Genomic DNA, 20,883 nt, shown 5'->3' with positions numbered 1-20,883 from the left:
AATTAGTGGCAAAGAGCACCTGGAGGTGTTTCCTTTTCTTGCTTCCCTTCCTTACTCCTAGCACTACTTCCCCATTTATTTTCAAACTTACTTGGATGGTCCATATTACCCTTTTGGGAGGTTCTATTGGAACATATTTAACCATGTGGGTTAAAGCCGACTCGTCTGCTCATACAGCAGATTCTTGCAACGTTTCCACTCTCTTTTCATCTAAATTTGTTTCTAGGTCATGAGGAATGCACCTTTTAATTTCCTCAACTAACACCAGCTCTTTCAATCTGTTATAATCATCATTTGTATTTTCTGATGTGCACTATTGCACACAGTTTTGTCATATGCAAAATCCATACAAGACAGGGTCATCGATTTTCTCAAATTCCAGAAATTTTGCCTATAAACCTGGAACCAATTCATAAGCTTTCAGCACGGCTTGCTTCACAATTTCATAATCAACAGCTTGTTCTGTTGTAAGGGCAGTAAGCCTATTGGGCTTTCACTTTAATCACACTTTGTAACATGAGGGACCAACGATCTGTGGTCACTTTAAGTTCTCGGCAACTTTCTTGAAATACTGGAAGTATTTGTCATTCTCAGTCTCATCAAATGGAGGAACTAACCTACCCTCCCTACTGGTCATAAACCTCTCACTAGGACCAGAAGGTGGAACTCCTTCTCTCATCTTCTCTCTTTCAAACTGTCTCTGTTTCTGTTTCCTCCATTTCAAATCTGCATTTTTCCCAACAAAAACTGCCTTTCTCTGCTTCCTCAAATCTTTATTTTCCTAACTCAAATTGCCTTCTATTCTCCGTTTCCCCTGCCTAAAATCTGCATTTTTTTGTATCTCTATCCGTTCCAAATTTATTCATTTCTCAATGAACTTGCTCTCAGAAATTTGATCTAACTCATTCTCTTCAAACTTCCCCACTGGTATATAATGTTCAACTAGAATTCTCTGGATCTGTCTTTTTCATCGGTGTTGATGCCTCCACATCACGATCTAGCTGATCAGCAGATTTTCCACGACACATCTGTAGAGGTTTGCCATGGTTTTCAATGTCATACCAAATGTCTGGAAGCTCCCGAGGAAGTAGAGGCGCTGACGCACTTTCTTCACGATGATATTAGTCCAGAAAAGGTTCTCCATGTTAGTGACTCCCAGGAATTTAAACTTGCTCATCCTCTGCACTTCTGATTCCCCAATGATCACTGGATTGTTCACCTCAAGAAAGTCCAGTCAGTTCTTTGGCGTTGATGAAACTGAGTGTAAGATATTGTTAGTACACAATTTAACCCTCTTTTATACAACCCTCTACTGGTATCATCAACAAATTTGTAGATGGTGTTATTGTCTTACCAAGGTGTAAAGGGAGTAGAGCTGGGGGCCAAGAACGCAGCTCTGATGGAGATTATGGAGGAGAAGTTCTTATCACTAACTGATTGTGGTCTGGAAGAGAGGAAATCCAGGATCCAATTATACAGTGGGGTGTTGAGGCCCAAGACTTGGAGGTGTTGAATGCCAAATTGTAGTTGAGGTGCTCCAGGGCTTTGTATAGAACCAATGAGATGGCATCTGCCATAGACCTGTTGCTGTGGTAGGCAAATTGGAACAAATCCATATCACTGCTCAGACTAGAGCTGATATGCTTCAAAATCAGCTGTTCAAAACACTTCCTCACTGTGGATGTGAATGCCACTGGTTGGTCGTAATTTAGGCAGGTTACATACTCTTCTAAGGCACAGGTACAATTGAGGCCTGTTTGAAACAGGTGGGTAACTCACCTTGCTGAAATGAGATGTTGAAGTTCTGTGTGAATATATTGGCTATTTGGTCAACATGGGTTTCCTGTACTCATTTGGGTATTCCATGCAGACCAGATGCTTTCCTTGGATTCACTCTCCTGAAGGCAGCCCACGTCATCTTCAGATACTGACTGTAGAGGATCATCAGAGGAGATGATCACCAACATCGAAGTACTCGAGATGGCAGAGGCCGACGGCATCGAGTCCACGCTGCTGAAGATCCAGCTGTGCTGGGTGGGTCACGTCTCCAGAATGGAGGACCATCGCCTCCCCAAGATCGTGTTATATGGCGAGCTCTCCACTGGCCACCGTGACAGAAGGTGCACCAAAGAAAAGGTACAAGGAGTGCCTAAAGAAATCTCTTGGTGCCTGCCACATTGACCACCGCCAGTGGGCTGATATCGCCTCAAACCGTGCATCTTGGCGCCTCACATTTCGGCAGGCAGCAACCTCCTTTGAAGAAGACCGCAGAGCCCACCTCACAGTCAAAAGACAAAAGAGGAAAAACCCAACACCCAACCCCAACCCACCAATTTTCCCTTGCAACCGCTGCAACCGTGTCTGCCTGCCCCGCATTGGACTTGTCAGCCACAAACGAGCCTGCAGCTGACGTGGACATTACCCCTCCATAAATCTTCGTCCGCGAAGCCAAGCCAAAGAAAAAGAAGTTATTGTTGTACCGAGCTACATAGTCGTAGGTGTAAAGTGAGTAGAGCAGGTGCTAAGCACACACCCCTTTGGTGTTCTGGTACTGATGGAGATTGTGGAGGAGACGTTCTTGCCAATCTTCACTGATTGTGGTCTGGAGGTGAGGAAATCCATGATCCAATTACGCAGTTGGGGTAAGGTCTTGGTAAAGCCAATTCCTACACGTCTAAATACATAGGGTGGCACCATTAGTGTCGCAGTTAGCAGAACTCTATTACAGTGACCCGGGTTCAAATCCGTGTGCTCCAGATTCCTCCCAATGACGCATGTACAGGGTTATGAGGTTGATTTGGATGGTGTGGGCTCATGAGCTGAAAGGTCTGTCCCTGTGTTGTATCTCTAAATTAAATTAAATATTAAATAAAGGCATGAGGCCAGCCCAAGAATTGGCTCACAGTCACATCTGTACTTCATAACAAACCATCTGTAAGTGATGGTTTAGAGTTTGTCTGATCTGGATTAACAAGTTCAACCCGTCAAACAGAACAACTCAAAATAAACAGAGCATGCTTCCGAATCCTCACCTTGCCTTCAATCCCCACTCCACAGTCAGCAGCCTGGATCATACTCACATCATTTCCTCCATCCCCTGTAAAAAACACATGCAGAAGTCAAAGCAAGAGCAGATTTAAATCCAACAGTCACTTCGTGTTCTGACACAAAGTGCGACAAAGTTCTTAGTTTCCACTGGCATAGTACGATTTCTCAGTGAGACATGTCACGTTATGCTCTTGTACTCAGTGTGGTCTCTCTACATCTGTAAGTCCAAGTATAGACAGGTTGACCTGAACATCTGGATTGTGGGTCTAAAATTGAGCTTCCTGCAGCAAACTATTCAAATTCTCCCGACCGTTCCACAGTAACATCTGTCCTCCGACTCATCCACTGACAGGGTAAGCCCAAATATAAACATGAAAAGCAGCACATCATGCAATACACAAAAGTGGAGGAGAAACTCAGCAAGTCATGTAGTATCCACAGATACAATCACAGCATCTGCAGACCTTCCAGTTAACTTTAACAATACATCACATTCCTTCTGGACACCTTCAAAATGAACAACATGAACATTGATTTTTATAACTTTAGATCAACCCAGCCCCATCTGGTTCCACTTTTTCCCATCTCTTCTTCACTCATTGCTGGGTTTTTTTTTTCTTTCTTCCTTATCTTGAACTTTTCTCCCACTCACCAACCTGCTCCCAGTGGTCTCTCCTTCTCCACCTCTCATTCCTTCTGTCCCATCACCTCTGGGTTACTTCCCTTGCTTCTTTCTCATTTATATAATTAATATCTCACTCCCTTCCTTTTAGTCTTGATAAAGGCTCCAGACCAGAAACATTGACCATTTCTACCCATGGGAGCTATCTGACCTCCAGCAATTCTTTGTCTACTCAAGATTCCAGCATCCACAGCTTTTGTGTTTCTCTCATACTGCTAGATAACACTGGTGTAAAACATGAAAGTCTGTAGATACCATGAATGAAGTAAAAACTTATACAGGAGAAACTCAGTAGGTCCAGCAGTATACATTATGTAACAAAGATAAAGTTACATAACCAATGTTTTGGGCTTGAGCAAGCTCGAATCTTTGCTCAAGTCCAAGATGCTGGATCCATATCTTTATAAAGATAAACATAAAGTCCACTGTTTGACTTGCTGAGTTTCATAGGAGGCGGGCCTCTCCAGCCCAGTTAAGCAACCTGCATAGGAGAAGGACACTCCTATATAAAACCTACGACCCAAGGACCTCGCTGCCACGTCCCAGCTTGCTTGGCCATGGCACACGAACCATGGGTATAAAGGGTGGGGCCAGTACTGCGTACACTGCACCCCACCCAAAAGCTCCTTTGCGCAGGCCCGAGGACATGTCCATGTCCTCCCCCTCAAAAGATGCACACAAACTCAAGCTAGCATGCTGGAACATCAGAACCATGCTGGACAAGGCTGACAGCCACCGACCTGAACGCGCACATGAACACCTCAGACTCGACATCGACATAGCCGCTCTCAGCAAAGTCCGCCTTGCAGATGTAGGCAGCCTCCAAAAACATGGCGCGGGCTACACACTATACTGGTCTGGCAAGCCTCAGGCTGAACGACGCCTATCTGGTGTTGGCTTCATGGTCAAGAACTCCATTGCCTCCAAACTCAAAAACCTCCCGACAGGCCACTCTGACTGGATCATGTCCATGCGACTCCCCCTTCAAAACAAGCGACGCATCACTCTCGTCAGTGTCTATGCTCCAACCCTTCAGGCGGAACCAGCAGAAAAGGACAAGTTCTACACTGACCTGCGCCACCTCATCCAACGCACCCCTACAGCTGACAAGGTTGTCATCCTTGGCGACTTCAACGCTCGCGTCGGCAAAGACTCAGAAACCTGGCCAAGAATCCTTGGCAAGCATGGTGTCGGCAAGTGCAATGACAACGGGCGCCTCCTGTTAGAGGTCTGCGCAGAACAGCGGCTTGTCATTACTAACACCCTTTTCCAGCAGAGAGACAGCCTGAAGACTACCTGGATGCATCCCCGATCCAAACACTGGCATTTCCTGGACTATGTTCTGGTGCGAGGAAGAGACAAATGAGATGTGCTCCACACCAGGGTCATGCCCAGCGTGGAATGCCATACTGACCACCGGCTTGTTCTCTGCAAGCTCAACCTTCACTTCAAGCCAAAGTTCAAGAACAGTGGAGCCCCCAGAAAGAGGTTCAATGTTGGAAACTTGCACTCAGACGAAGTGAGAGGAAAATTCCAGGCAAACCTCCAAGCAAAGCTCGAGGATACAAACTGCCTCATGGAAACGTCTCCTGAAACCCTCTGGGATCAGCTGAAAATGGCCATACTGCAATCCACTGAAGAGATATTGGGCTTCTCCTCCAGGAAAAATAAGGACTGGTTTGATGAAAACAACCAGAAAATCCAGGAGCTGCTGGCAAAGAAGCAATCTGCCCACCAGGCTCACCTTGTAAAGCCATCCTGGCCAGAGAAAAAAATGAGCCTTCCGTCTCGCATGCAACCATCTTCAGCGCAAACTCTGGGAGATCCAAAATGAGTGGTGGACTAGCCTCGCCAAATGAACACAGCTTAGTGCCGACATTGGCGACTTCAGGGGTTTCTATGAGACATTAAAGGCTGTGTACGGCCCCTCACCCCGTCCAAAGCCCTCTGCGCAGCTCAGACGGTGAAGTCCTCCTCAGCGACAAGATCTCCATCCTCAATCGATGTTCAGAACACTTCCAATCTCTTTTCAGTGCCAACCGCTCAGTCCAAGAATCCGCCCTGCTCCAGCCCCCTCAACAGCCCTTGAGTTAGAGCTGGATGAGGTCCTTACCCGAGAAGAGACATATAAGGCAATTGAACAACTGAAAAGTGGCAAAGCAGCAGGTATGGATGGAATCCCCCCCAGAGGTCTGGAAGGCTGGCGGCAAAACACTGCATACCAAACTGCATGAGTTTTTCAAGCTTTGTTGGGACCAAGGAAAACTGCCTCAGGACCTTTGTGATGCCATCATCATCACCCTGTACAAAAACAAAGGCGAGAAATCAGACTGCTCAAACTACAGGGGAATCACGCTGCTCTCCATTGCAGGCAAAATCTTCGCTAGGATTCTCCTAAATAGAATAATACCTAGTGTTGCCGAGAATGTTCTCCCAGAATCACAGTGCGGCTTTCGCGCAAACAGAGGAACTACTGACATGGTCTTTGCCCTCAGACAGCTCCAAGAAAAGTGCAGAGAACAAAACAAAGGACTCTACATCACCTTTGTTGACCTCACCAAAGCCTTCGACACCGTGAGCAGGAAAGGGCTTTGGCAAATACTAGAGCGCCTCGGATGCCCTCCCTAAGTTCCTCAACATGGTTATCCAACTGCACGAAAACCAACAAGGTTGGGTCAGATACAGCAATGAGCTCTCTGAACCCTTCTCCATTAACAATGGCGTGAAGCAAGGCTGCGTTCTCGCACCAACCCTCTTTTCAATTTTCTTCAGCATGATGCTGAAACAAGCCATGAAAGACCTCAACAATGAAGACGCTGTTTACATCCGGTACCGCTTGGATGGCAGTGTCTTCAATCTGAGGCACCTACAAGCTCACACCAAGACACAAGAGCAACTCGTCCGTGAACTACTCTTCGCAGACGATGCTGCTTTAGTTGCCCATTCAGAGCCAGCTCTCCAGCGGATGACGTCCTGTTTTGCGGAAACTGCCAAAATGTTTGGCCTGGAAGTCAGCCTGAGGTCCTCCATCAGCCAGCTCCCCACCATGACTACCAGCCCCCCCACATCTCCATCGGGCATACAGAACTCAAAACAGTCAACCAGTTTACCTACCTCGGCTGCACCATTTCATCTGATGCAAGGATCGACAAAGAGATAGACAACAGACTCATCAAGGCAAATAGTGCCTTTGGAAGTCTACATAAAAGAATCTGGAAAAACAACCACCTGAAGAAACACACAAAGATCAGCGTGTACAGAGCCATTGTCATACCCACGCTCCTGTTCGGCTCCGAATCATGGGTCCTCTACCGGCATCACCTACGGCTCTTAGAACGCTTCCATCAGCGCTGTCTCCGCTCCATCCTCAACATTCATTGGAGTGACTTCATCACCAACATCGAAGTACTCGAGCTGGCAGAGTCCGCAAGCATCGAATCCACGCTGCTGAAGATCCAACTGCGCTGGGTGGGTCACGTCTCCAGAATGGAGGACCATCGCCTTCCCAAGATCGTGTTATATGGCGAGCTCTCCACTGGCCACCGAGACAGAGGTGCACCAAAGAAGAAGTACAAGGACTGCTTAAAGAAATCTCTTGGTGCCTGCCCCATTGACCACCGCCAGTGGGCTGATCTCGCCTCCAACCGTGCATCTTGGCGCCTCACAGTTCGGCGGGCAGCAACCTCCTTTGAAGAAGACCGCAGAGCCCACCTCACTGAGAAAAGACAAAGGAGGAAAAACCCAACACCCAACCCCAACCAACCAATTTTCCCTTGCAACCGCTGCAACCGTGCCTGCCTGTCCCGCATCGGACTTGTCAGTCACCAATGAGCCTGCAGCAGACGTGGACATACCCCTCTATAAATCTTCATCCGTGAAGCCAAGCCAAAGGAAAGAAAAAAAGAAAAAGTATTTGGTATTGGTGGGCACAAATGTGTCTCTGTGTAACACTGGGATACAGTACTGATGGGCATGGGTTTCTAATTATAATTTCATTAAGGTCCTTTAAAAACCTGGTACAGTTGGCTTCAAGATTCTTTGAACTATTGTCCCTCCCAAGATCTTATTGCTCGAGTCAGGCAGATGTACATGAACTTGGTGGACTCTCAGATAAAGCTAATGTTGGATACCAAGGACAAAAGGGAGGAAATGCATGTGGCCTCCTGACTTGAGGAGGTGGGAAATATTTGCTCTCCGAGGTGTGAACTGCCAGATTTAGAAATAACACTTTGCTTGAACATGCTATTGGAGTGTTGCTTCTCGATTATAATTCTGTAGGCTGAGTTTCATGTTTACATCAGGGACTTTTTGGGTCCTCATGACTGTTCTGGGTTTGCCATCCTGAAATGTCAACTTTGTTCTTGTCAGATGCTGTCTGACCCTCAGCGTATTTACAACAATTTATTTTTAATAGGAAATATTGGTTTCATTGGCAAGGTGAAATGGGGCATCACTGTGTGGTGAGTGAGAGTGAAAGAGCAGCAAAAGCAAGACAGTGGACTAGCTATAAGTAAAGCTTCATGGGGTCAGCAAGGGCAGCAGTGAACGGGTATTGAGGGTGAGGGGCAGTAGGAAGAGACTAGAATGTTGATGAGATCATGGTGCAGCAATTCGTGGCTTCGTTTTAATGGTATTGGAGTCAGAGGATAGAGATCAGGTTGAAGTGTGATGGAGATTTTAAATGACAAGGACCAGAAACTTGGTATCACTATTTCAGATGGAATGTTGTCATTCCATAAAGAGTTCACACAATCTTTCATGGACTGGTGGTGCAGGGCACCATAGTGTGGCAGACATTTAGAGTTATAACACTGCTAGACCAACACAACTGCATTTGCCTTGGGAGGAGTCTGAGTGCAATTAAAATAGGAAGGTCCTTCTTACAAGGCCCTTAGTTACACATTGCCATGCACAGTATCAACTCACTCTGACCATTCTGTTGAAGTCCAGCATTGTTCCTGTCAACACTGCTAAGGAGGGTTTCTTCTCTGTACTTCTCTTAGTCCAATGAACCAAACAGTTGTTCTCAACCCCTGTGCATACATGTTCAGGAAAGAATAGGACCACCAGTGTAAGCCATTGTCCACTGGGTCTGGCAATGACACTCCCCAATGAGTGCATTCCGAGCAACGGGCACTTTCCGAAATATAGAAATCAGAGAAGCCAACAATCTCAAATCTGTCTATATAGGACAACAGTGTCACCTAGTGTCCAGTGAAGGAAATGCTCATCTCTGTGACCAATTATGTCTTGTTCTGAGCACATCAGAACTAGGATTTATTGTCGTAGTGCAAAGGTACATATTATAACCATCTTATGGTATCACTATAAAAAATAAACTTAAAACATAGTAAAAGTAACCATGAAAAGTCAGGCCGTGTCTTTGGTTCAGTGATTATTCAGGGATCTGATGGCAGCGGCGAAGAAGCTGTCCTTGTGCCGTTGAGTGCTCATCTTTAGGCTCCTGTAACTCCTTCCCAATAGTAGCAGAGTGAAGAGGGCATCACCTGGGGGGGTGGGGGTCTTTGAGGATAGAGGCTGCTTTCTTAAGACACTGCCTCATGAAGATGTCCTGGATGGAGGGAAGTCTGGTGCCCGTGATGTCGCAGGCCGAGTTAACAACCCTCGAGTTCATTCTTGTCCTGACAGTTGGCACCTCCATACCAGGCAGTGATGCAACCCGCCAGAATGCTCTTCATGGCACACTTATAGACATACCAAATCTCCTCAGACACCTCACCAAGTCTAGCAGCTGGCGAGCCTTCTTTGTGATTCTATCAACATGGAGGCTCCAGGGCAGATCCTCAGAGATGTTGACACCCAGGAATTTGAAGTTCTTGACCCTGTCCACCACTGATTCCTGGATGAGGACAGGGTTGTGTTCTCCTGACTTCCTTCTTAAGTCCACAACCATCTCCTTGGTTTTGCTGACGTTGAGCACAAGGTTGTTGTCATTACACCATTCAATGAGTTGATCTCTCTCCCTCCTGTCCACTTCCTCATTGCTGTTTGTGATTCTTCCGACAACTGTGATGTCATCAGCAAATTTGTAGATAGCACTGGAATCGTGCCTGGCCACACAGTCATGGGTGTATAATGAGTAGAGGAGCGGGCTAAGCAGGTATCCTTAGGAGCGCCCAAGACAATGTGGTTGTATCACTCAGATGAGAAAGATTCCTGGCTAGATCCTAGTTCTTTTTTGAATTTTTAAAAAAATATAGTTTTACATCCATATTAGTGAGATATTATAGGGGAACAAGCCTCCCCTTTTACAGGTCATTGTTTGCAGAGTCCTCTCTTTTTCCTTTCCCCCTCTTCCTTCCTTCCCTCTTTCACCCTCCCTCCCACTTTAACCCGGCGTGAGGTATAGCTGGTGCAAAAGGTTGTATTGCACCAGCCTATATCTGGCATTAATAACTGCCTTCATACTGTCCTGGCAAAGGTCGGACCAGCATTGCTCAGGAATTGTCATTCCCAAATTAGACTCCCATCTTTGCCTCACTTTATGAAGGCCCAGTTTCGGGCTCTCACTTTGGAACAGGAGACACCTAGCAAAGATGTCAATAAACAATGGCTGGGCCATCATGAGGCCTAACTTACTCTTCAAAAAAGATCTTAATTGAAAGTAACAGAAGGTGGTCTTGTTTGACAAGTCAAATTTGTTTTTCAGTTGCTTGAATGACATGAGCTGCCCCTTCTCATAATAGCTCTGGACATACCTGATCCCTTTCTGGCACCAGGTGTCCAGGATTTTGTTACCCATAGTCACAGGGATTAATTTGTTCTGGGTTAGGGGCATTTTAGGAGACAACGTTTTTTTAAACCCAATAATCTGATTTATTTTTTTGGCATGTTCGGATTAGATGCTGTAGCATCGGGTTGTCTGTTTTTTGTTTAATTAATTTAGTATCCCATTTGTAAATAATGTCTCCTGCCATGTGCAGGCCAATTTGTGCCCAGGAGGGTAAATCATCCCCCTTCAAAGAATGAGGTGATAAACCTTCCCTGGGCCACCCAATAACATTTTTTTTTAAATCCGGGAGCCTCATTCCTCCCAGGCTATAGTCCCAGGTCAATTTGCCCACGGAGGCTCTAGCTACTTTATTCTTCCACAGGAATTGTCTGACACATCTACCAAGTGTTCTGAAAAAACTCTGGGGCAGCAGTATGGGCAAAGATTGGAAGAGGTATTGTAGCCTTGGCATCACTTTCATTTTAATGCAGTTAACCCTGCCCATCAATGTTATAGGCAAGTGCATCCACCAGCATAAGTCCTCCTCAATGTTTTCAAGTAGCGGGAGATAATTCAATTTATATAAATTTTGTAAATTCTTAACTTTCATACCCTTTTGTAGCCATTTAAACTTACTCTCCTGTTAGTATTTCTCATACTCCCCTTTCGTTAGCAGCATTATTTCACTCTTATCATAATTAATTTTATATTCTGAGATTTTGCCATCGTCCTCCAGTGTACCCCACACCTGGCCAATGACCTTGTTGGTTCTGTCAAATATATCAATAGACAATAGGTGCTGGAGTAGGCCAATTGGCCTGTCGAGCCAGCACCACCATTTATCAAAGCTGTGAAGAAGGCAAATGGAATGTTGGCTTTCATAAAGAGGGGATTGGACTATAGGAACAGAGACGCCCTTCTGCAGTTATACAGGGCCCTGGTGAGACCCCACCTGGAGTATTGCGTCCAGTTCTGGTCTCCAAACTTGAGGAAGGACATACTAGCTATAGAGGGTGTTCAGCGCAGATTTACAAGGTTAGTTCCAGGGATGGCAGGGTTGTCATATGCAGCAAGGCTAGAAAAACTGGACTTGTATCCATTGGAGTTTAGAAGGATGAGGGGGGGACATGATTGAGGTATACAAAATCATCAGGGGGATAGACAAGGTGAAGTCTGATTACTTGTTCTCAATGATGGGGGAGACGAGGACTAGAGGGCATAGTTTAAGAATACAGGGTAGGCCCTTTAGGACGGAGATGAGAAAGCATTTTTTTACCCAGAGAAGTGTGAATCTGTGGAATGCTCTGCCACAGAGGGTGGTAGAGGTGGATTTATGACTATGTTCAAAAGAGAGTTAGATAAGACTCTTGTGGGTAACGGAGTTAAGGGTTATGGGGATAAGGCTGGAAAGGGGTACTGGTGGTAATGATCAGCCATGATCTAAAATGGCGGTGCTGGCCCGACGGGCCAAATGGCCTACTCCAGCTCCTATTGTCTATTTATCGGATCATGGCTGATCTTTCTCTTTTAATAACCAATCCCAGCCTTATCCTCATAACCCTTAACTCCCCTGCCCACAAGAGCCTTATCCAACTCTCTTTTAAATCTCTCCAGCAAATTCACCACCACTACCCTCTGTGGCAATGCATTCCACAGATCCACAACTCTCTGGATAAAAAAAAAATTCTCATTTCTATCTTAAATGGCCTTCCCTGTATTGTTAAAATATACCCTCTAGTCCTATTCTCTCCCATCATGTACTCTATTTTCACCCTGCCAAGCCCTTTGATAATCCTAAATAACTCAATCATATCTCCCCTCATCCTTAGAAACTCTATCGTATATAATCCCAGTTTTTCTAACCTATCCGCATATGATAATCCTGCCATCCCGGGAACTAACCTTGTAAACCTGTGCTGCACTCCCTCTATAGCAAGCATGTCCTTTCTTAAATATGGGGACCAGAACTGGACGCAATACTCCAGGTGAGGTTTCACCAGGGCCCTGTACAACTGCAGGTGGGCTTCTCCTATACTCCAATCCCCTCTTTATGAAAGCCAACATACCGTTCACCTTCACTGCTTGCTGAACCAACGTGCTACTTTTCAATGACTTGTGAACAAGTACGCCCAGATCCCTTACATTACTCCACTCCCCAGCTTAACACCATTTAAATAATACTCTGCTCTTTTGTTTCTGCCTCCAAAATGGACAACCTTGCATTTAGTCACATTAAACTTCATCTTCCATTTCTCCACCCACTCCCCTAAACTGTCCAAGCCCCTCTGCAATTTCCTGACATCCTCCTTGCACTTCACACTAACCCAGTTTAGTGTCATCTGTGAATTTGCACATGTAGTTATTAAACCCCTCATTAAAATCATTTACATAAATGATAAACAACCGAGGACCCAACACCTGTTCCTCTGGGACCCCATTCGTCACATTCTGCCATCCAGAAAATGACCTGTTTATCCCAACCCTTCGTTTCCTATTTCTCAACCAACTATCTATCCATGACAGCACCCTACCTCCGATACCATGCTCCTTGATTTTGCTAACTAGCCTCCTGTGTGGGACCTCATCAAAAGCTTTCCAGAAGTCCAAGTACACCACATCCACTGGTTCTCCCGAGTCCACCCTCCTTGTTACGTCCTCGAAAAATTCCAGATTAGTCAAGCAAGATGTTCCTTTAAGGAACCCATGCTGACCAGCACCAATACTATTATCCCTTCCTAAGTGTTCTGCTATTTCTCCTTTAATGATGGATTCCAATATCTTCCCCACCACCAATGTCAGGCTGACCGGTCTATAATTTCCCATATTCTCCCTCCCTCCCTTCTTAAAATGTGGTACTACATCAGCCACTCTCCAGTCTGCAGACACTTCCCCCAAATCCAAAGAACTTTGAAAAATGTCAACCAGTGCTTCCACAATTTCCAGAACAACCTCTCTAAGCACCCTGGGATGAAGCCCATCAGGTCCAGGGGACTTATCAGGCCTCAGTTCTAACAATTTGCTCACAACCACCTGCTTCTGGATCTGAATATCCATCAGATTCTGTTTCCTTAGGTAATTTCACCAAGTCCCTAGATACTGCTTGACCCTTACCCCTTTTCTGATCATAACCTATATCCTCCTTAGTAAAAACAGATGCAAAGTATTTGTTAAATTCCTCAACCATCTCCATGTTCCCATTGATAATTTCACCTTTCTCCGATTTTAAGGGCCCAATTTTGGCCCTAACCAATTTCTTCCTTTTTACATAACTAAAGAAGCTTTTGCTTTCCCATTTTATATTACTTGCCAATTTACTCTCGTACTTCATTTCCCCTCCTGAATGACTTTCTTACTTTCTCTGTGTTGTTTTTTCAAGGCTTCCCAATCTTCTAACCTCCCTCTCTGCTTTGCCATCTTATACTTATTTATTTTGGACCTGATACTGCACTTGATTTCCTTTGTCAACCACAGCTGCCATTTGCTCTTCTTAGAGCCTTCCCTCCTCTTTGGAATGAATCTATTCTGAATCCTGTGAAAAATGTCTAGAAATACCTGCCATTTTTGCCCAATTGTCCTCCCAGCTAGAATGTCCTTCCATTTTATTTTGGCTAGTTCCTCCCTCATAGCTGTATAGTCACTCTTATTTAGCTATAGCTCTAATGTTCCTGACTTCCTTTTCATCTCCCTTTCCATCAACACATCATCCGCAAACAAATTAATTTTGTGTTCTTCCTGGCCCACTCTAAACACTTTAATGCCTGGAACCCAGCGAATAGATTCCACTAACAGTTCAATCGCCAATAATAAAGAGAGGGGATAGCAGACAACCCTGTCTACTAGATCTGGTGAGAAAGCCAGAGAAGTTTGACCATTAGTGACAACTTTGGCCTTGGGTTTGTAGTACAATGCTTTAACCCAATTTATAAATGTCCCAACCCGAATTTTTCCAGCACTCTCACCAAAAAATTCCACTCCAATCTATCAATGGCTTTCTCAGCATCTAGTGACAAGGCTATACTTGGATCCACCCTTGACTGGGCCAGGTGGATTATATTTAGTAGCCTACTTACATTGTCTGTCGATTGTATTTTCTGCACAAACCCCATCTGATCTAGATTTACAAATTTTGGTAGAAACTGAGCCAATCTATTTGCCAAAGCTTTGGCTATTATTTTATAATCCATGTTCAGAAGTGAGATTGGTCTATAGGAGCTTGGCTTTAGTGGGCCCTTATCCTTTTTAAGAATTACAGGAATTATTGCCATTGAAAAAGACTCTGGAAGGGTGTGAGGCTCAGCTGCCTGTTCCACCACGTCCATAAACAATGGCATCAACAGGTCCTTGAATTCTAAATAAAACTCAGGAGGGAACCCATCCTTCCCCAGAGACCTGTTAGTCTGCAGTGAACTCAATGCTTTCACTATTTCTTGCTCTGAAAAGGGAGCATCTAATCCTTCCCACTTCTCAGATTCTAAATTTGACAATTCGAAGTTGGACAAGAATTCCTCCATTTTCCAAATCCCCCTTCGACTCAGATATGTATAATTGCACGTCGAACTGTCTAAATGGTTCATTTATTTCTTTTGGTTGAGAAGATATCTGGTTTGGCCCTGTTTGGATTGCATTGATTTCCTTGCGGTTTCCTCTGTCCTCAGCGGCTAGGACAATACTTCATGGGCTCTCTCCCCCAGCTCCTAGTACCTTTGCTTAGATCTTAATATTGCTTTTTCCATTTTATATGTTTGCAAAGTGTTGTACTTGAGCTTTTTATTTATTAGTGTTCTGTACGTTCCCTCAGAGCCTGATTTTTGGTAGTCTTTTTCCAATTGAGTTATCTCTTGTTCCAATTCATTGACCTTCCTCATGTTTTATAATACTTATAGACTATCCAATTATTTGCTCTCTCAGATAAGCTTTTTAATGTATCCCATAGCAGAAATTTGTTGGCAGTGGAGGCTCAGTTCATTTCACAAAACATTTCTATTTGACCTTTAATATATCTGCAAAACTCCACTTATATCCCCAATAGCAACAGATTAAGGTGCCATCTGTATGCTGTGGCTTGTTTACCTGGCATGACAATAGTTAAAGTCAAAGGCAAATGATCTGTTAATAGCCTTGCCATATATTCCTTTTCTATAATTCTCCCTTCCAATGGTGCCAAAGCAAGAAACCAGTCAATTCTGGTACAAGAGTCATGCTGTGTTGAGTAGAAGGAATAATCTCTCTCCCTTGGATGCCATCGTCTCTAAGCAACCACCAGATTTAACTCTTATGAAGGCTTGGGTTGCTTTTTCCACCTTGGGTCTTGTCACTTTCTTGGCTGATTTGTTCATTTCTGACTCCAAGCAAAAATTAAAGTTCCCTCCAATTAAGACATTTTCTTGCCCTTCCTCCAATTGCAAAAAGACATTTTGTATAAATTTCTCATCATCAAAATTAGGGGCATATATATTCATGAGTGTCTAGATTTCAGAATATATTTGACAGTGTACCATTACAAATCTTCCTGCTGGATTTATTACCGTGCCTTTGACCTTTACTGGGACATTTTTACCCATTAAAATAACTACTCCCCTGGCCTTGGAGCTAAAGGAGGATGCTATCATTTGGCCCATCCAGGTTATTTCAAGTTTTTGATGTTCACTATTTGTAACGTGGGTTTCCTGCAAAAAGGCCACATCCACCTGTATTTTTTAATGTGTGCCAAGACTTTCTTCCTCTTTACCATTCCATTTAAGCCATTAACATTAAAGTTCAAAAATTTCATGGTCTTGTCCATTGCCCCAGCTCTTTTTCGCTTGATTCCTTCCCTTTAACCTGCTCTTAAAATATTTTCCTTTCACCCAGTCCATAGTATTCATCTTTTTGGTCCTGCCAGCCATGTATAAAGTAAATCTTGGGAAACTAAGAGTAAAAAACCTCCCAAATAGGTAGTATATAACCCCTTACACCTTTCCCCCCCCCCCAAACCCAACCCCCCCCTTTCCCCTTAACACAAACTCTGAACCTCTTGGCACTACTACCCTTCTCATCCCAGGGTGTGGCCATTGCACCCATCTTCACAGGTCACCACCTTCTTAGTCACTCCGGAGCTTAAGGGGAATGATCTTTTTTACCTATTTTTATATAACATTTACATTTATTAAACCAATGTATTTACATTAAATACAGCCAACTGTATACAGAGCCTTTACCCTACAAAACTCTTCTCTCACCTTCTCCCTTGGGGAATTTTTTGGGACAGGAGACAATTATTTACATATTTTTTGGCTTCAGTAAAAAATATCCTCCCTCCCGCCAACAGGAATATTTTCAGGGGTTGCTGGGTATAGTAAAGTTGACCCAATTCTTCACATTTTCTTGACTGGATCAAATTCTTTACGCTTTTTAAAGAGTGACGTCTGGGTAGAAGAGGATTTTGCCCTCCTCATATTCTGCAGGGCTGCCCTGCTCCCTTGCTCCTAGAGCCACGCCGAAATTTTTCCATCCTGGAATGTGGCCAGTCTGATCAGGACAGACCAAGGCTTCTGTCCCAAACTGGGCTTTGAAAGAGGAGAGCGATGAGCCCTTTCTACATGAAGGTTTCCCCCCCCCCCCACCCATTCTTGACCTCCCCAATATTTGGAGGATCTATTCCCTAAAGAATGATATTGGATCCCTCCCTTCTATCTCCTCTTTCACCCCCACAAAATTTTGTTATTTCTTTTGTTAAGATTCTCTAGTCATCTAGTCTGACCCATATTTTTTCTTTCTCCCTTGCCCTGTCATTTTCCAATCTCTCCATATTATCTTCCATCCTTTCCACCCTTCCCTATACAGTAGTCACCCTTCCTGATAATTATCCCACAGCTTTCCTAAATTCTCCCAGTTCCAATGACAGGTCTCTTAAAACCTCTTTTATTTTGTTTTCTGAAGCCTCTATTACGGTTTCCATCACCACTTTAAATGTTTTTCATAAAAGGTTCCAGTCCTTCTTTTCCTCTCTATTCCGCTTTTTCCTCCTTTCTGCTTGCAAAGTTGGTTGTACATTTCGTCCACACTGCTACTGCCCGACACCATCACCGCTGGGTCAGAGTCATCCCTGCTGCGCCTGGGATTCACCCCTCTCTCTAGGTACGGGTGAGTCTTTGGTGCTGTTTGCACCTTTTCTTGCTCTGTGATCTTTTGGCACTGGGCCTTGAACTCTGTCAATCCCCGTGCCAGTGCCATCCTCAGCCCTTTTACCCCCCTCCGCGTGTGGGGCTCACCTAGTTATGCAGGCTTCTGCCGCGGTGCCCGCGTTCGCCCACTTAGCTCTACCTCCTTGGGACCTCAGGGGATGATTTCAGCGGCCCGTCTGCCTGTGGAATGGGTTGGGACTCCATCATCTTCTACGCCCCATGTGCTTCAGACAGGCTCCACCATTTTCACCACCATGAGGCTGTCGCTCAGGATCGTCGTGGGGTATTGAGGCTATAATTTATTTACCATTCATCTTCTTGTCCTTCTTCCCCATCACTTCAGTGATTATTTGTTTCTTTCTGCACTTTAATTTTTAGAGGTGTTTTTGGCCTTTTTTTTTTAAAATGAATTTGCTTGGTTTTCCTTTGAGCTCCTGTTTTCTGCTCCTACTCACCTCTCGACATCACATGGCTCCCATTAGGTAGCTCTTGGTAAGATTTGCATTGAAAGAACTCATGTGACCTCATATTGTTAACAAAACTATTTTGTAAAAGGAAGTCTTAAAACAAGTCGACTCTTGAGGTGATAGAAGGAAAGTTTTGATGGAGTTAGGGTTAGTGGCGGCACAGTTGCAAACGCTGTGAAAGCTCAGGTAACCTGGATTTGAATCCAGTGCTGCCGTAAGGAGTTTGTACATTCACTTCGTGACCCCCTGGGTTTCCTCCGGGTGCTCCAGTTACCTCCCACCCTCAAAAACATGTGGGATTTATCAGTTATTTGGTGTGCTTGGGCTCAGTTGGCAGAGCCTTTTACTGCACTGTAACTCAACATTTAAAATTAAATGAATTCAATTAAATGAGTTTGGCTCATGTAACTGAACATCAACAATAGCTTAACCACAATAAAACATACAATGGGGCAGGAAGGAGGTTGATTGTTGGAAAAAAGGAAATTGGATAAAAAAAGGAACAGACATTAGGCAAGGTCATTTTTCTCCCCATATCCAGTGATAATTAGACACACAAGCCTCAGTGGAAAATAGTGACCATATAAATTTGGTGACTTCTCACCTACTGCACATGTCAATTTGCGAGTTCGCTGCTGTAACAGGCGTATAATCTGTGCTTTCTGTGTGGGAGCACATCGACAGCAGACTACAGCAGGGCTCTGACAGGCCAGTTCCATGAATTCATACTCATAGAACTTTAGACAAACCTAAAAAAGAAAGGAAACAATTTAAACATTTGACACAAATTAGATTGTAAACACAAGTCAAAGTTGATCGATCTTTATTTAACTCACAGCTCTTCTCTAGTATAATTCTTAAGAAACTTATACGTGTGCACATGATTCTAATTGAAAACCCACTGATATCCAACCATATGTATGTTCCTATGGGTCCCTCAATCCCATTGGTTTGATCAAAGGGCATTTTACCGGGTTACACACTTGAATGAAAATACCCAACTGTTAACATAGAGGGCCCCAATGGTTTTGACAGAAATCCAGGATTTTAAAATGATTGTATATAATGTAACTGAACATGATTTGAAGTTAAAATGGCACCCATGCATTTAAAAGTATGGCCATGATACTGTTCATAAAAGTGCTGGAGAAACTCACCAAATCATGTAGCATCTATAGAAAGCAAAGGTTTCAGGCCTGAGGCACTTTTCCTATGGATGCTGTGTGACCTGTTGAGATTCTCCAGCACTTCTGTATTTCACTGCTATTACAGTGTCTGCAGTCTTTCCAGCTCAACTTTAACACCATGATGTTGTTGACATCCAGTCTGCAGAGTGCTGCTTTATTCCTGTAGTGTATTCAGAATCTGGCCTGTAGATATTTGCATTTACCCATCACCACTATCTGGGTAGAAGCCTAGTCATACTGAACCAGCTGGAAAACTTCAAACAACTTTGTATTGAACTCTTAAAAAGAAATTTAATATTCCACATCAGTGGGTAGATGAGGTGTTCATTAATATCATGAGCTCGTTATTAAAACAATATAAATGAATCACTCCTGCGTTTCACATCCCCTTTCAAATGGGCAGAGCCCTGAAATGGTGAATTTTCATCCCACTTTTGTGTTAGAAAGCCAAAGTATACTGGTGTACAATGGTGGGAATTAATCATCCATAACTCTTGAACCAATACAAAAGAAATCCCTTTATAAAAGGCACTGGAGAACTGTTTGCATCTTGGAATCTACAGCACAGTACTGTGGTCCATGAAAGACTGGAAAAAATGGTGGGTGGGGAGGTGGAGAAACTGAACTAATCAACATGGTCTAGATTAATGATGAAACCTTGAACCAATTAAAATGCACTAAATACTCACCTCAAGTGAGTCCCCAGATATGATCAGAGCACAATCATGTTTCCTTCTGAAAGCATTTAGCTCCAAGTGTGCTTCTCCTCGATTGGTTATCTGGAAACAAAATGCACTACAGTACAGATTCACCTAATGTTTCAGATAAATGTCGGATATTCACTGGCAATGCAGAAATACATGAAGAATAGAAACTGGAAGATAGTACTGTCCACAAAATAGTACCCTGGTTGCAAATAACACCCATGAGAAGGCTCACAGAGAGCATCTATCAACAATAAAAAATGTGCAGTGATTTTTTTAAAAATATTCATTACTTGTGCCTCAGTTACTTTATAAGAGCTCTGTGTTGACAAGGAAGGAGCAAGTTTTCAGCGATGATTAAATACATTCAAAATAACGGCAGCATTCTTTTTCTTTAAAGACTGAGCTTCTAAACAGAATTTCATTTGCTTGCTAATAGCAAGTAATATTTCAGTTTGTGTAACAGTCAAGCTTCAAAGAAGCTCCCAGTGAATTACCGTTATGAAGAAATTGGGAGAAAACAAAGACAAAAAAGTGTAATTTTTGACGTGGCTTTGGTGACATTTGCCATTAAAATTTCTTGAAAGTTAGGAGGTTTCAATGTTAACATTTAAAAAGTTGGAAAGTTGAAATGAATTATTTATTCACCTGTGTACTGAAAGTATAGTTTGCTTTGTGTTCGATCCATGAATACCAATCTATACGTAGAACAACAGGTGGAGCAAGTAGTACAGGAGATAGTGTCAAAGAAAACAAAGTGCAGGATATTGTGTTAAAGATCAAAATATAGTTAAACAGTCCAAGCATCTTTGACTATTGAGATGTTTGTTCAAGAGCCTAGAAGAAACCAAAGTTCCCTTGAATTTGGAGGCGTGTTTTCAAACTCATGTATCTTCTAT

At 43.7% G+C, this 20,883-nt stretch overlaps 1 protein-coding gene across 6 annotated transcripts in view; it reads right to left on the bottom strand.

The window, feature by feature from the left end:
* The window catches only part of LOC138735586 (probable phospholipid-transporting ATPase IIA), a 144,203-nt gene that overhangs the window by 36,698 nt on the left and 86,622 nt on the right, over nt 1-20,883 (bottom strand). For 5 of the 6 annotated variants that reach the window (XM_069883600.1, XM_069883599.1, XM_069883602.1 and 2 more), the window contains exons 20-22: nt 19,970-20,059; nt 18,698-18,842; nt 3,033-3,097 (exon numbers count right to left, since the gene is read on the bottom strand). In XM_069883600.1, the coding sequence (XP_069739701.1) occupies nt 3,033-3,097; nt 18,698-18,842; nt 19,970-20,059 (300 nt within the window). The remainder of the gene's footprint in view (nt 1-3,032; nt 3,098-18,697; nt 18,843-19,969; nt 20,060-20,883) is intronic. The other variant, XM_069883603.1, reaches the window with a different exon arrangement.

This window comes from Narcine bancroftii, chromosome 6, assembly GCF_036971445.1.
Source record: "Narcine bancroftii isolate sNarBan1 chromosome 6, sNarBan1.hap1, whole genome shotgun sequence".
NCBI lineage: Eukaryota > Metazoa > Chordata > Chondrichthyes > Torpediniformes > Narcinidae > Narcine > Narcine bancroftii.
This window is presented reverse-complemented; position numbering and strand designations above follow the sequence as displayed.